We start from the raw sequence: 14509 nt of genomic DNA on the forward strand, positions 1-14509 counted from the left end.
AGTGTAGAGGGCCTGTGTGGTCCTAACCCCTGGCCTGTTCCTCCACCTCCCAGTCCCCTCCCCTCCCCTTTTACATAAGGCCTGGGCACACAGGACCTTGAGTAGGACCTCTGGCCATGGCCTTCACAGACCTGCTGGATGCCTTGGGGGGTGTGGGTCGCTTCCAGATTGTCTACACAGCTTTGCTGCTGCTGCCCTGTGGGCTGCTGGCATGCCACACCTTCCTGCAGAGCTTCACGGCTGCTACAGCCCCTCACCACTGCCGGCACCCTGCCAACTACACAGAGGCTAGCACCAATGACTCAGGGGCCTGGCTGATGGCCACCATTCCCCTGAACCAGCATGGGGTCCCTGAGCCCTGCCTGCGCTACACAGAGCCTCAGTGGGCCCTTCTGAAATCCAATGCCTCCCCCCATGCAGTGGCCACAGAGGACTGCAAGGATGGTTGGGTCTACGACCGAAGCGTTTTCCCATCTACCATTGTGATGGAGGTCAGAGGTGGGTGGGAGGCTTGGGGTGCTGGGGGAGACTGCTGCCTCAGGACAAGGCCTAGCATTCCTCTCTCCCTGATAGTGGGACCTGGTGTGTGAGGCCCGGACCCTCCGGGACCTGGCTCAGTCTGTCTACATGTCTGGGGTGCTGGTAGGCGCTGCTTTGTTTGGTAGCCTCGCAGACAGGTGAGTGTTTAGGGGAAACCCTTGCATTCCTTTTTTCTTTCTCTCCTTCCTCTCTTCCTGTTTCTTCTCACGTGTATGTGTGTGCATATTTGTATAAATGTAATGAGTTTGTGTATGTATCTGCGAACATTTTTCTTTCTGTTTTTTGGATTTTGAAGACAGACTTGATCTGTAGACTAGGCTGGCCTTGAAATCACAGACATCCTCCTGCCTCTGCCTGTCAAGTGCTGGGATTAAAGGCTCACACTATCACAGTCCCGGGAAAGTTTTTCTTTTACTTTTTGAATTTCTGAACTTCCTGCCTCCACTTCCCAATGCTGGGATCACAGGCATGTGCCTCTGGGTCTTTTCAAAATCTCCACGATCCCCCAACCTGGACCAAGTCCCTCAAACTCTGATTTTCTTCCATACAAGTCCCTCTGCTCCTGACCAGCCTTGGACACCAGTACTGGGAGCCTGGCAGTTGCATGTGCTATTTTATTTAGTGGGGTGGCTTTTACTGGGCTTCTCATCGTCCCCTTGTTTGCTTTAGTGTCTTTGCCAAGGCAGAAGGGTCAGGCACAGGTTTTGTTCCCTTGGGGTTATCTAGCCACCTTGGGATTCCATAGCCCCTCACTGTTTGGGCGCAGGTTGGGTCGCAAGGCCCCACTGGTCTGGTCATACCTGCAGCTGGCAGTTTCGGGGGCTGCCACAGCATATGTCGGCTCCTTCAGCGCCTACTGTGTATTCCGGTTCTTGATGGGCATGACCTTCTCTGGCATCATCCTCAACTCCCTCTCTCTGGGTGAGTGCAGTCCAGGTGGGACCCAGGGGGTTGGGGTCATGAGAAGGGGAAATCACAGCCATTGTAGGACATCTTCTTAAATTTTGTTTTGTGGAATTCTTTTTTTTGTTGTTGTTTTGTTTGTTTTGTTTTTGTTTTTCGAGACAGGGTTTCTCTGTGGCTTTGGAGGCTGTCCTGGAACTCGCTTGGTAGTCCAGGCTGGTCTCGAACTCACAGAGATCCACCTGTCTCTGCCTCCCGAGTGCTGGGATTAAAGGCGTGCGCCACCAACGCCCGGCTGTTTTGTGGAATTCTTATCCAGAAACCTCAACTCAAAGCCTCCTACCCAGGGGTCTGGAATTGTAAAACTGAATGTCCTGAGTCAGAATGTGGGGCTTCTGTTGGATTGTCCCCTCCTTCGTCCGTGTGTGTGTGTGTGTGTGTGTGTGTGTGTGTGTGTGTGTGTGCGCGCGCGCCCTTCTGCTCATTAACACACTCATGTGGTTTAGGCAAGACACACACTTGCTATTTAACTGAGGATGACCTTGATCTCCTGATCTCCCTTCTTCCTTTTCCTGTGCCTGGATTACAGGTTTGAGCAACCATAGATTCCTGGCTCCTTAGGAGATCATTCTATCTCATGGTCCTTTGTCCCAGTCACCTATGTGACCCTACCTAAGTCTGGCATGTTGTAGACAATTAGTGGCTATTGCTGAGAAACTCTCAAAGGAAATCAACCTGACCCTTGCAGTTCACAGATCAGTAAACTGAAACTCAGGCCCAAGAAAGGCCACCAGGGTCCACTGCCACTGCTGCCAGGGGACAATCCAACAGAAGCCCCACACTCTGACTCAGGACATTCAGTCTTACAATGAAACAATAGTAGTCTGGTGTCCTATAATGACCTGCCATAGGCCACATTGGAGTATTGTCTAGGTAAATCTTGGTGTGGGGTTTAAGTTGCCACAGTCATGAGGAAGGGACAGGTGAACTAAACAGCTGTGGGGTGGATCAGTCACTCAAGCTGGCCACGTTTCCTCCACAGTTGTAGAGTGGATGCCGACCAGGGGCCGGACAGTGGCGGGCATCTTGCTGGGCTTCTCCTTCACCTTGGGCCAGCTCATCCTGGCTGGCATGGCACACCTGATCCGCCCCTGGCGGTGGCTGCAGTTTGCTGTCTCTGCTCCTTTCCTGGTCTTTTTCCTCTACTCTTGGTATGTCCAGCAGAGGTGGGTTTGGGTGGGGGTATGCATCTGTGTGGCTCAGCTCTGACGTGGCTTCTTGATAGGTCAGAGTGTTTAGTGTCTTCCATGTGCTGAACACAGAGAACAGAAGGTAATATGAGGGTCACAGGAGCTCTGGTACTCATGAATGGCTTTAGGGACTCTGGCAAAACTCTTACCCTGGCATGGAGCTCTGGAACACACAAAATTATTTGGCTGTATCAACTCCAGTATACTTCACAACAACCCCATGGTGTTTTGTAAGAGGGGAACTGAGGTAGAGCCCCCAGAGGGTCCATGATATCTCCAAGGCCACACAGTTAGAGTAGGAACCAGATTAGATACCAAGTGTGTCTTGGTTTTGAAGGACTCTTCAGTGATTCTCTGTACAATATGCTTTTTTAAAAGATGGAAAATAGGTGGGCAAGATAGAAGATAGCTCAGCAGGGTAAAGGCACTTGCCTTCAAGTTTAACAACCAGAGTTCACTTTCTGTAACCTACCCACATTCTGGGACCCACCCACATAGTGGAATTTTTAAAAAATCAAGAGGGAGTATTGTGTTGGGTTTTGTGGTGCACACCTGTCTTTCCCACACTATGGAGGCAGAGTCTGAAGGACCAGGAGTTTGAGGCTAGCCTGGGCTATCTAGGGAGAACCTGTCTCACACACAAAGCCAACAACAACGAAGGGGATGCTGGTGGCATGTTCTGGCTGTGAAGCAGGAGACCATGCCATCTGCCTTAGGGTCTGGTATGAGGCAATGAAGATGTGTTGGGGTTGTGGGTGGGAATGATCCTTCTGTGTCCCAGGTGGCTTCCAGAGTCATCCCGATGGCTCCTCCTTCACGGCAAGTCCCAGCAAGCTGTGCAGAACCTCCGGAAGGTGGCCATGATAAATGGCAGGAAGGGGGAAGGGGAAAGGCTGACTATAGAGGTAAGCAGGTGTGTGAGCAGAAAGCTGGGGTAGGTTTTTGTGGTATTAACAGCTTCCGGTTATGCTGCAACCTGTCTGGCCAGGACTTACCTGCCTGCCATCCCAGTGCAGACTGGTGACCACACTCAGGGCAGGTAGGGTATGAAGTGTTGAGTATGGGGCTGGGGAGGTGCCTTAGAGAACAAAGTATTTATTGTACGAGCATGAGAATCCCAGTTGAATCCCTAGCATGCTGTGGGGGGACCAGGTGTGATGATTACCGCCTGCAGGGTAGAGAGAGGTGGACCCCAGGGACTCACTTGTCAGCCAGCCTGTCTGCAATGCAATGCTAAGTTCTAGGTTCAGTGACAAAACCTGGAACTTCAAAAACGTTTTTCATAGTCAGGCATGGTGGCACTCACTTTTAGTCCCAGCAATTGAGAGGCAGAGGCAGGCAGATCCCTGAGTTCAAAGCCAGCCTATTCTAAAGAGAGAATTCCAGGACAGCCAGGGATACAGTGAAACCCTGTCTTTGGGGGCAGAAAAAGGAAAAGGAAAGAAATATGCACAGAAAACACACATGTGATTATCAACATTTGTCTCCCACATGTGAGTTTATGCACACATGAGCACACTCATATAGCACACACATGAGGAGGAGGAGAGAGAAAGAGGAAGAAGGAGGAGGAGGAGAAAGAAAACCAACCAGATGGGGCCAGTGAGAGTGCTCAGTGAGAGTGCTCAGTGAGCTCGGTCCTCGCTGTCTCACCTGATGACCTGAGTTCTCTCCTCAAGACCCACACGAAGGAGAGAACTGATGCTAAAAGTTGTGCTCTGGATCTACACACATGCTGTAACACCTGTGTGCTCACACACAAAATAATAAATGTAACAAAAAACTGGAAAAAGGGGCTGGAGAGATGGCTCAGCGGTTAAGAGCACTGACTGCTCTTCCAAAGGTCCTGAGTTCAATTCCCAGCAACCACATGGTGGCTCACAACCACCTTGAATGAGATCTGAGGCCCTCTACTGGCCCGCAGGCAGAAGATTTGTATACATAATAAAAAAAAAAAAACTGGAAAAAGAAGGAAACAGACGTTGAGGTTTGGCTAGGCCTGGTAATTTGCCTGTGAGCACACGGTAGGGTTGTATTGGAGATGGAAGCTAGGCCTTGCACATGCTAACCCAGTGCTCTAACAGCTAACTCCAGCCAACTGTTTTTAACCACTCTGTGACATTATGGTGACGTTACCAGGAGTTAGGTGAGTGTATCTCTAATACCACAGAACCTCAGGATTTCTGGGGTGCATGTTGCAAGCTCCCTATCTCAAAATCATGCAAGCAGTTTCTAAAGGCCACTGGTTCCATACTAAAAGGAGGAAAAGGCAAGATACCATCCCAAGAACCACAGCCGAAGCTCTGTTTTCTACTGATAACGTAGTCCCCAGCAGGGAAATGGGGTGCCATAACTCTCAACGACCCTGATCAGACATTCCTCATCCAGGTGGTGAGCACCTACATCCACAGTGAATTTGCAAGTGTCCGCACCTCCAACTCTATCTTGGACCTCTTCCGAACCCCAGCCATCAGAAAGGTCACATGCTGTCTCATGGTTGTCTGGTAGGTGACGGGCTCATACCCTATACTTTGTCCTGACATGGGGACATGCTTTCTGCTCTCATTGGTAAACTATGTCGTAAGACAGTTCCAACATCATGAGCAGGTGAGTGTGTGGTTTCAATCTCATGTCACACCCTTTCGAGACCTGGTCCTTAGGGCTGGGGAGATGGCTCAGTGACTAAGAGTGCTTGCTCTACAAGTATGAGGTCCTGAGTTCAAATCCTCAGTACCCGAGTAAAAAGCTGACCATGGCCTGGTGTGCCTGTAATGTTGAATACAAGCAGATCCTGGGGTCTGGCTGAGTGGTCAGCCTGACCAAACTGATCTTCAGGTTCAGGTACAGGAATAAGGCATCAGAAGATAGAGGAGGACAACCCATGTCCTCTGATCATTATATTGTAAACATAGGGAAGCACACTGGCACAGACAGGTGTATACATAAGCAAAGGACACACACACACACACACACACACACACATGCAGCCTAATAAAAAAGGTCACCCCCAGGGATGGAGATACGGCCCAGTAGTTTAGAGTATTTGTTGCTCTTGCAGAGGACCCTGGTTCAATTGCCATAACCTACAAGGTGGCTCAAAACCATCTGTAAATCCAGTCACAGGGGATCTGCTGCTGTGGAATCTCCCTGTCTGTTATTCGGGAACTGTCTGCCAACATCTGCCAATTAAACATGTGGTATACATGCATACATGCCAGCAAAACATTCATACATAAAAATACTTTTTTTTTTTTTGGTTTTTACGAGACAGGGTTTCTCTGTATTGTTTTGGAGGCTATCGGTCCAGCCCGGCCTCGAACTCACAGAGATCCGCCTGCCTCTGCCTCCCGAGTGCTGGGATTAAAGGTGTGAGCCACCATCGCCCAGCATAAAAATACATTTTTGATTAAGGCTACAGCGAGGTGGTGGTGACACACACCTTTAGTCCCAGCACTCAGGAGGCAGAGGCAGGCAGATCTCTGTGGGTTCAAGGCCAGCCTGGTCTACAAAGTGAGTTCCAGAACAGGCTTCAAAGCTACACAGAGAAACCCTGTCTCAAAAAAACAAAACAAAAAAATTGAAGGCTACTCCCAACACCTGGTACTCTGTAGATGCACTAACAGTACAGATGATACATATAGATCTGGAGTGTCCACATCTGAGCAGTCTTACCTGCACACATGTGCACATGAACGCACACGGATACACACATACACAAACTTAAGAAAAGTAAACAAAACTTTTAAAAACTAATGAACAGCAAATAAAAATAATAAATAATTTGACAAATTTATAATTAATTGGTAATTTATAACTTAACAAGTAAATAAAAAGGGGGCTTAGAATGTAGCCCAGTCCTAGAGCACTTGCCCAGCATATACAAGGTGCTAGGGTCAATCACTGACCAAAACAAGACAAAACGAAAAATCCTTACAAACTGAAAGGGCAAGCAGAAAAAAGATGAACATCTTTGCTCTCTCTTCTGCATTTCCTGTACATTAAAATATTTGAAGCTGACTTTGCTGAGGCAGAGGGGCAGGCAATGATTTAGTTCCTGTTGCTGCATGGTCCTTGTGAGTTTCAAAGCCAAGACATACAAAGGGCTTTCAGTATTTGTGACCCCTGACCCCTGACATTCTGTTACCTGATTTGGGGATGTGTCCCCTGGGCTCTGGGAATGGAGAGGTGTCTCCCACTCTGGGGTGGAGAGAACTTGATGATCTGGCTCTGGACAGCAAGAGAGCATTGGTGACCCTAAGACCTCACTGAGGTTTGTTGTAACAGACCCCCCTCCCCTCCACCTGAGCCTGCCCGCTGGTGTTCATCCTCACCTTTCTCTTCCTGCTGGAAAGACACAAACTACCAATTGCAAACTCACCTCTTTTGGATCTTTCTAGAAAGGATTGCCATGGCTCAGGCAGACCCCGGGCCTTGGGTCTTGCTGCAGGATTCTCCAACCAGGCCAACCCCCTTGACGCCTCCTGACTTGTGTAATTTTGGTTTATACAGAAAATCTTGGTTGTTTCAGGCCACATCTGGGTCCAATTGCACCATTTCTGAAGTGTGGAGAGAGGCCCTCCAGGCTGTTTGGGTGGGGGCGGGGACTCCTAGAATCCCTCAAGGACTAGAAGGATGAAAAGGAAGATGAGAACTCATCAGCTTGCACAAATATCTCCAAATCCTGTTGTTTTCTGTTGTGGCTAATTTTCAAATTACAAAAGCAATGCATACTCAAGGTACTTAAAAAAAAGTCAAGACTCTGAGGAACTGACAGCTGGAGTTTGAATCTCAGCACCACCATTTACTGTTTGATCCTGAGCATGTTAATCTCTAGGTTCCTCCGTTTCCCCATCACTCATTAGTGCCATTGTGAAGGTGAGAAGAGCGAATTATATAAAAGTGATATCTGGGATGACAGTGAAAGTTCTCAGCTGGTTGTGGTTGTGCACGCCTTTGATCCCAGTGCTGCAATCACAGGGAGGCAGATCTCTGAGATTTCAAGGCTAGCCTGGTTTACACAGGGAGTGCCAGGCAAGTCAGGGCTACATAGTGAGACTCTATCTTAAGAAAAAAAAGGGACTGTGCTCTCACTTTTGCCCCTCTCTGGAGATTGACCCCAGGGCCAACATGCACACACGTGTGCACATACACATGTGTTCATATAAGTTAATACTCTGTCCTGCTACTTGTTTTTTGGTTTTACCAGACAGGTTTTCTCTGTATTGTTTTGGAGGCTGTCGGTCCAGCCCGGCCTCGAACTCACAGAGATCCGCCTGCCTCTGCCTCCCGAGTGCTGGGATTAAAGGCGTGCGCCACCACCGCCCAGCAAAATATATTTTTCTTTCTTTTTAGATTTTTTGAGTCAGGGTTTCTCTGTGTAGCTTTGTAGGCCAGGCTGGCCTTGAACTCACAGAGATCCACCTGTCTCTGCCTCCCAAGAGCTGGGATTAAAGGCGTGTGCCACCAACACCTGGTGGTGCTACTTGTTTTTTAATGAGTGAATAAAGGAAGGAATATGACAGCTTTGCCAGGTGCAAGGATGTCAGACAGAAAGGAATCATGAGAAACATCTATTCGGTCTGTTCCCCCTGTGCTGGGATCCAGTGTGACAAGACTGTAGCCATCTTGAATGTGACCTCTATTTTCAGCCACCCCTACAGTCCCCCAGCATGCATCCAAACTTAGTAGGGTAAACAAACTTGATTGGGTAGTCAGCCATGCATTTAGAACCAAGCACTAAACCAAGGACAGCTTCTTAACTGACATTTGATATGTAAATGTTTTTCCTGAGACTGTCCAAGGATATCCCAATTGGCCCTGATCCATCTTGGCACAGCTTAGCCCTTCCTCCTGCCCTTAGGCACCAAGGTGTGCTTCCATCCACAGGTCCGAAATAGCCTGAAGCCTGCCGGTCCTGACTAGTCTGTCTCTTGGCACCCTCTATTCTTGGTATCCAATTCTCATACACCAGGTTTTTCCAGAACACTGCTTATACCAGTCCCACCTGGATGGTGCTCCAAGTTGGTCATGGTCCAGTCTCTGGGAAGACCATTTCAAGAACAAAGCCATCCCTTATCTCCACTACTAACTGTGCCAACAACATGCCCTCAGGGCTATGAATATGAACCCAGTGGCTTTTTCCTGTTTGTTCTTTGGCATTCTTAAAAGTCACAATGATTAGGCTTTACTTACTGCAAGCAACACCTATGAAGCAATTCCACCCTGTGGGCTGAAGACCCAGCTGGAGGCAGCTAGGGCCCTGCACAGCTCTTACAAGGCTGAGTCGAAGGGATCTGTCTAGCTGAGCACCTTGGTAGAGCATTTGAGGAAGAATTCATTTGACAAGGTTCTACTCTCTGCAACTGAAGGGTGGATGTCTCCACTGACCACTCTCAGTTCCAAGAGACCACATGCATTCCTGGCCAGGTGACAGTCTCCTTTTTGGTGGAGACTCTCACATCAGATTGCTCTCTGCCTGAACGAAGTGGCACACACCCATAGCCTCAGCATGTGGAAAAGTGAAAACAGAAAACTCAGGGGTTCATGGTTAGCCTCTAAAAAATGACAAGTTCAAATCCAGCCTGGGCTATATGAACCTTATCTCATAAAACAGAAAAAAATGGCTAAGGTTCTGAATTTCTAGCTCCCTGCCTTTGACCTATAGGCTCAGGGTTAAAGAATCAAGTGATTGGCTCAGCCTCCCTCACCCCTCCCCCATCTAGCTTCAAGTCACCTGCCATAAGACCTTCATTACACGTGCAAAATTCTTTCAAAACAACGCCTAATATTGGTGTTTGGATAACTCAGGGTTTGTGTCAACTCAAGGCAGGAATGAGGAGGACCACGATAAACTTATGCCCATCCATTCACCACTTTTGTCTGTTTTGTTGCTTTGGTTGATTGTTTAAGATGGGGTCTCACTCTATAGCCCAGGCAGGCATTGAGCTTTGAATTTTGCTGTTGTGGTCTCTTCGGTATTGGTATTACAGGTGTGTGCCACCCTTCCCTCAAATTGAAAGCACACACAAAAATATACATCACTCAGCTTGACAGATTTTCATGTCTGATCCAGAATCGAACACAACTAGATACTTGGCTCTTGCCTATAATTCCAGAACTTGGGAGGCCAAGGCAGGAAGATTACTGTGATATTTAAGGCAGCTTGGGCTATACAGTGAGTTCCAGGCCAACTTGAGCTATGATGTAAAGCATGTCAGAGAGAGAATGGGAAGGGGTGAGGGCTCCATCAGTTTGGAGGTCCTGTCTCAGAAAATAAGGCACCAATACTGAATGATAGCTCAGCAGGTAAAAGCACTGTCACAGAACCTCCAACAGTCTGCGTTCTGTCCCTGGAACCCAAGGTAGAAGGAAAGAACTAACCCCAAAGCTGACCCCTGACCTCCACGTGTGTCCAGGTACACACACTAAAACAGAAATTAACTAATAAAATGAAGGTAACATGGAGAGTTATTGAGGAAGATACCTGTTGTCAACATCTGGCCTCCACATGCATGTGTATACACATGTAAGTGTACTCACACAGGAATACATATGTACACATAAACCATACAGTCATACACAAAAATAAAGGTAAGCTTTTGAGACAGGGTTTCCCTATGTGGCCCAGGCTAGTCTTCCAAGTGTTAGGACTGCAGGCACAGACTGGTATGAACTATGGTTAACTATAGTTCCTGTGTTCTTTAACTTATTTTTTTTTTTTTTTTTTGGTTTTTCGAGACAGGGTTTCTCTGTATTGTTTTGGAGGCTGTCGGTCCAGCCTGGCCTCGAACTCGCAGAGATCCACCTGCCTCTGCCTCCCGAGTGCTGGGATTAAAGGTGTGTGGCACCACCGCCCGGCAACTTCTGTCTTCTTATGCTTTTATTCTTTGGCACTGTTTTAATTTCCTCACTAAAGTTGTACTGACAGTGAAAACCAAACATACCCCAAAGCTCGGAGCCTGAGCTCAGGGGGAGGGTGGTAAGCTGTAGTGGGAAATCAGAGGCTTAGGGGACCAGAAGATGTGCTGGAGGTCAGGGGATTTGAACTCCCCAAGGGGAGGACCCCCAGATTGCACAGCCTATGTCCCTTGCCTTGAGCCTCGGAGTAGTGAGTCATTCTGCTGCCTTTCCCAGGTTCTCCAACTCCGTGGCTTACTATGGCCTGGCCATGGACCTGCAGAAGTTTGGACTCAGTATCTACCTGGTACAGGCTCTGTTTGGGATCATCGACATCCCAGCCATGCTGGTCGCTACCACCACCATGATTTATGTGGGACGACGGGCCACAGTGGCCTCCTTCCTCATCCTAGCTGGGCTCATGATCATCGCCAACATGTTTGTCCCTGAGGGTGAGTCATCATTGCTGTCCTGTGGTAGTCACATGGACATGGGTCCCAGAAGCAATAAGAGCCCCTCTGGAGCCGGGCGGTGGTGGCGCACGCCTTTATTCCCAGCACTCGGGAGGCAGAGGCAGGCGGATCTCTGTGAGTTCGAGGCCGGGCTGGTCCGACAGCCTCCAAAACAATACAGAGAAACCCTGTCTCATAAAAAAAAAAAAAGAGCCCCTCTGGAGTTCCGCCAGCAACATACCTATTACTTGCACCCTCGGAAGGCTGAGGCAGAAAGAGCATCAGTTCTAGGTCAATCTGGACTAGAAAGTGAGACCCTGTCTCAAAAAGAATAAAATGGAGACCTAAGGCACCATGCCAGAGAGGAATTTGTATAACTGATGCAGAACTGGGTTGGTGTGGATAATTCAGGGACTTTCCCCATAGCATCTCAGCGTGCATCCAGCTAACACCAATCTAAAGCTGGTACCACAATTTCTTTGAGCACTTAATGTGGGACATTTGAGTCAGGGTTTGCAATTTACACAAGCAACAAGACAAATATGTTAATGACATAATAGGAAATGCTTAGTGAGCACCAAACACTTTGCACTAGTGACATATGTCCACCTTATAACCCCTTCAAATAACTATGCAAAGCAGTGCTAGTATTTTCCCTACTGGCAGAACAGAAAGCCTCTGAGATCGGAGGTCATTGTGGCTTAAGTCACCTACCTGGGTCAGAGCTAGGGTTTGGACCAAAGCCTGACTGCAAACTTTGTCTTGTCTCCACTGAAGGCCATGGTCACAGATGCAAATAAGTGAGGAAGTAGAAGTCAGATGGGGCAGTGGATACCCTTTTGCCCTTCCTCTCCCTCCCTCCCTCCCTTCCTCCCTCCCTCCCTTCCTCCCTCCCTCCGTCTCTCTGTCTCTCTGTCTCTGTGTCTCTCTGTCTCTCTGTCTCTCTGTCTCTGAGACAGGGTCTTGTTATACAGTCCTGGCTGGCCTGAGACCTCTTTGCAGACAAGGCTGACCTTAGACAGAGATCTACCCACCTCTGTCTCCCAAGGACAGGGATTAAAGACTTCCGCCATCAACTCATGGCTTCCTCTTGTACCTCCTCCTCGCCCCAAGTTTTACCCTCTGGTCCTCTTTCCAATGCAAGGTCCCCCAGCCTTCCATTAGACCCTTATTCCAGCCTCAGCTCTGCATCCCTCTTTGCTCCTTAGACCTGCAGACCCTGCGGACAGTGCAGGCAGCGCTGGGCAAAGGTTGCCTGGCCAGCTCCTTCATCTGCGTGTACCTGTTCACAGGAGAACTCTATCCCACAGAAATCAGGTGGGTACGAGGAGTGGCACCCCGCCAGGCAGGGGTCCACTCCCCTCTCTGACACCCACAGGGTCTGACACTTTGGGGGCCCCAACTCAGCTGCTGACAGATCTGCTCTTCCCACAGGCAGATGGGAATGGGCTTTGCCTCTGTCAATGCCCGCCTCGGAGGCTTGGCAGCACCCTTGGTCAGCACACTTGGTGAGATCAGCCCTGTCCTTCCACCTGTGTCCTTTGGTGCCACTTCAGTCTTGGCTGGACTAGCTGTTGCCTGCTTCCTGACCGAGACCAGAAATGTGCCACTGGTGGAAACCATTGCTGCAATGGAGAGAAGGTGAGCGTCCTTGGCACTGTGGAGTATGGGACCAAATGGTTCCAGAGACACCTGGAAGTCAGAGTGATCTTTCATGGCTGTGCATAAAAACCCACTTCCGCCTCCCTCTATGATGGCTTCCTCTCAACCAGACTGGCCCAACAATGAAGAAAAAGAGACAGGATAGAAATAGACCAGGAGAGCCGGGCGGTGGTGGCGCACACCTTTAATCCCAGCACTCGGGAGGCAGAGGCAGGTGGATCTCTGTGAGTTCGAGGCCAGGCTGGACCGACAGCCTCCAAAACAATACAGAGAAACCCTGTCTCGTAAAAACCAAAAAAAGAGAAATAGACCAGGAGATACAGGAAGGGAGGTTGGGGGGGGGGGGCTCAGGAGGCAGCATGGTGGTAGAATGCTTGCCAGAATGACATAAACCAGGCATGGTGGCACACACCATTAATTCCAGCACTCAGAAGGCAGAGACAGGCAGAGCTCTGTGAGTTGAAGGCCAGCCTGGTCTGCATAATGAATTACAAGTCAACAACAGATCTCTAATGAGACACTGTTTCAAACAAACAAAACAAAAACTGAAAAATGGTTTGAACATTGGGATTTTTCTAAAAATGAAACCTGTTTAGAGTGGAGAAGTGGGCAAGTTGGAAATGGCTAAAACAGGAAAATGACAGCAGTTTCTATTTGCCTTTAAGCAGAGTCAAAGAAGGCCTATCCAAAAGAGACACAGAACGTAAAAGTGAAGAAATTTCTCTTCAACAACTGGGGGTTTCTCCCCTCAAAGAAACCATTTAAGCTGCCAAGAGCCTGTGCAGGGAGTGAGAGTGAGTGTCTAAGTTCCCCCTAAGGGGCCCTGGTGCAGAACTCCATGCAAAGCCAGAGGACATCATGGACTTTCCTGCAGAACCACACCCAAGCCCAAGCAGAAAGAGATAGCAGCCTGCAGGGACCAAAGGGAAGCATGCTGTCTGTTGCAATAAAAACACCGCCTTCCAGGTCCACCAGGGATGCTGGGTCTTTTCAGGGTCACAGTGCCATCAACACTCTATGGTTTCCCTGGTCAATTTTCTTAACCCCCCCCAAAATTCCAGAACTCTCTATTTAGCATGACTGTTCCTACAGACACATTGGAAGAAAGCTCATTTTCCCTGGGGGTGTGTGTGGCGGAGGGATGGTTGTGTCTCCCCAGGGTGGGTCTTCAGGCCTACAGTGGGCCTTGCAGTTGGAATAGCTGGTGAGAAGTGAGGCGAGAGTCATGGATGCATGGGCATCTGCCTGTTGTTAGCTTTCAAAGCAGTAACACTTTGCAGAAGTGGGACCTGGTGCAGGTTCCCAGAAGTCATAAAAGGGACTGAGAATGTCTCTGACATTCACAGCTTCTCTCTGACTTCAGGTCTGCTTACAGTCCAGACTTTGGACATATTCCCATATCCTTGGTGTGAAATTTGCTATGTAGATCAGGCTTGCCTTGGATTTACAGAAATCTGCATGCCTCTGCCTCCCAAATGCAGGGGTTAAAGGTATGTGCCATCTCCCCTGGCCATATTTAAATTTTTATCGTATTTTTATTTTTTAAGGATTAATTAATTCTTAAGGTTTATTTATTTTATGTATATGAGTGCTCTATCGACTTTATGCCAGAAGAGGGCATCAGCTCCCAATATAGATGGTTGTGAGCCAACATGTGGTTGCTGGGAATTGAACTCAGGACCCCTGGAAGAGCAGCCAGTACTCTTCACCTCTGAGCGAACTAACTCTCCAGCCCTTTATTGTTTTTTTTTTTTTTGAGACAGGGTTTCTCTGTATTGTTTTGGAACCTGTCTTGGAACTCGCTTG

The 14509-nt window shown here is 48.7% G+C and overlaps 1 protein-coding gene across 3 annotated transcripts; it reads left to right on the plus strand.

Annotated features, from left to right (window-relative positions):
• On the plus strand, window positions 1-13672 carry LOC101825358 (solute carrier family 22 member 20). 3 transcript variants are annotated; one of them, XM_040732752.1, is made up of 10 exons: window positions 1-491; window positions 574-677; window positions 1307-1461; window positions 2486-2654; window positions 3475-3598; window positions 5082-5197; window positions 10827-11041; window positions 12250-12358; window positions 12476-12682; window positions 13369-13672. In XM_040732752.1, exons 1-10 carry the CDS (start codon window positions 117-119, stop codon window positions 13466-13468), a joined length of 1674 nt encoding a protein of 557 aa, XP_040588686.1. In that variant the 5' UTR covers window positions 1-116; the 3' UTR covers window positions 13469-13672. The 3 variants fall into 3 exon arrangements, with proteins under 3 accessions (XP_040588686.1, XP_005064023.1, XP_040588693.1); XM_005063966.4 differs by having other exon boundaries at window positions 13372-13672; XM_040732759.1 differs by lacking the exons at window positions 1307-1461; window positions 2486-2654 and having other exon boundaries at window positions 4-491.
• The last annotated feature ends 837 nt before the right edge of the window (window positions 13673-14509 follow it).

The sequence above is a fragment of the Mesocricetus auratus genome, unplaced genomic scaffold (genome assembly GCF_017639785.1).
Source record: "Mesocricetus auratus isolate SY011 unplaced genomic scaffold, BCM_Maur_2.0 Super-Scaffold_4256, whole genome shotgun sequence".
In the NCBI taxonomy this organism is placed as follows: domain Eukaryota; kingdom Metazoa; phylum Chordata; class Mammalia; order Rodentia; family Cricetidae; genus Mesocricetus; species Mesocricetus auratus.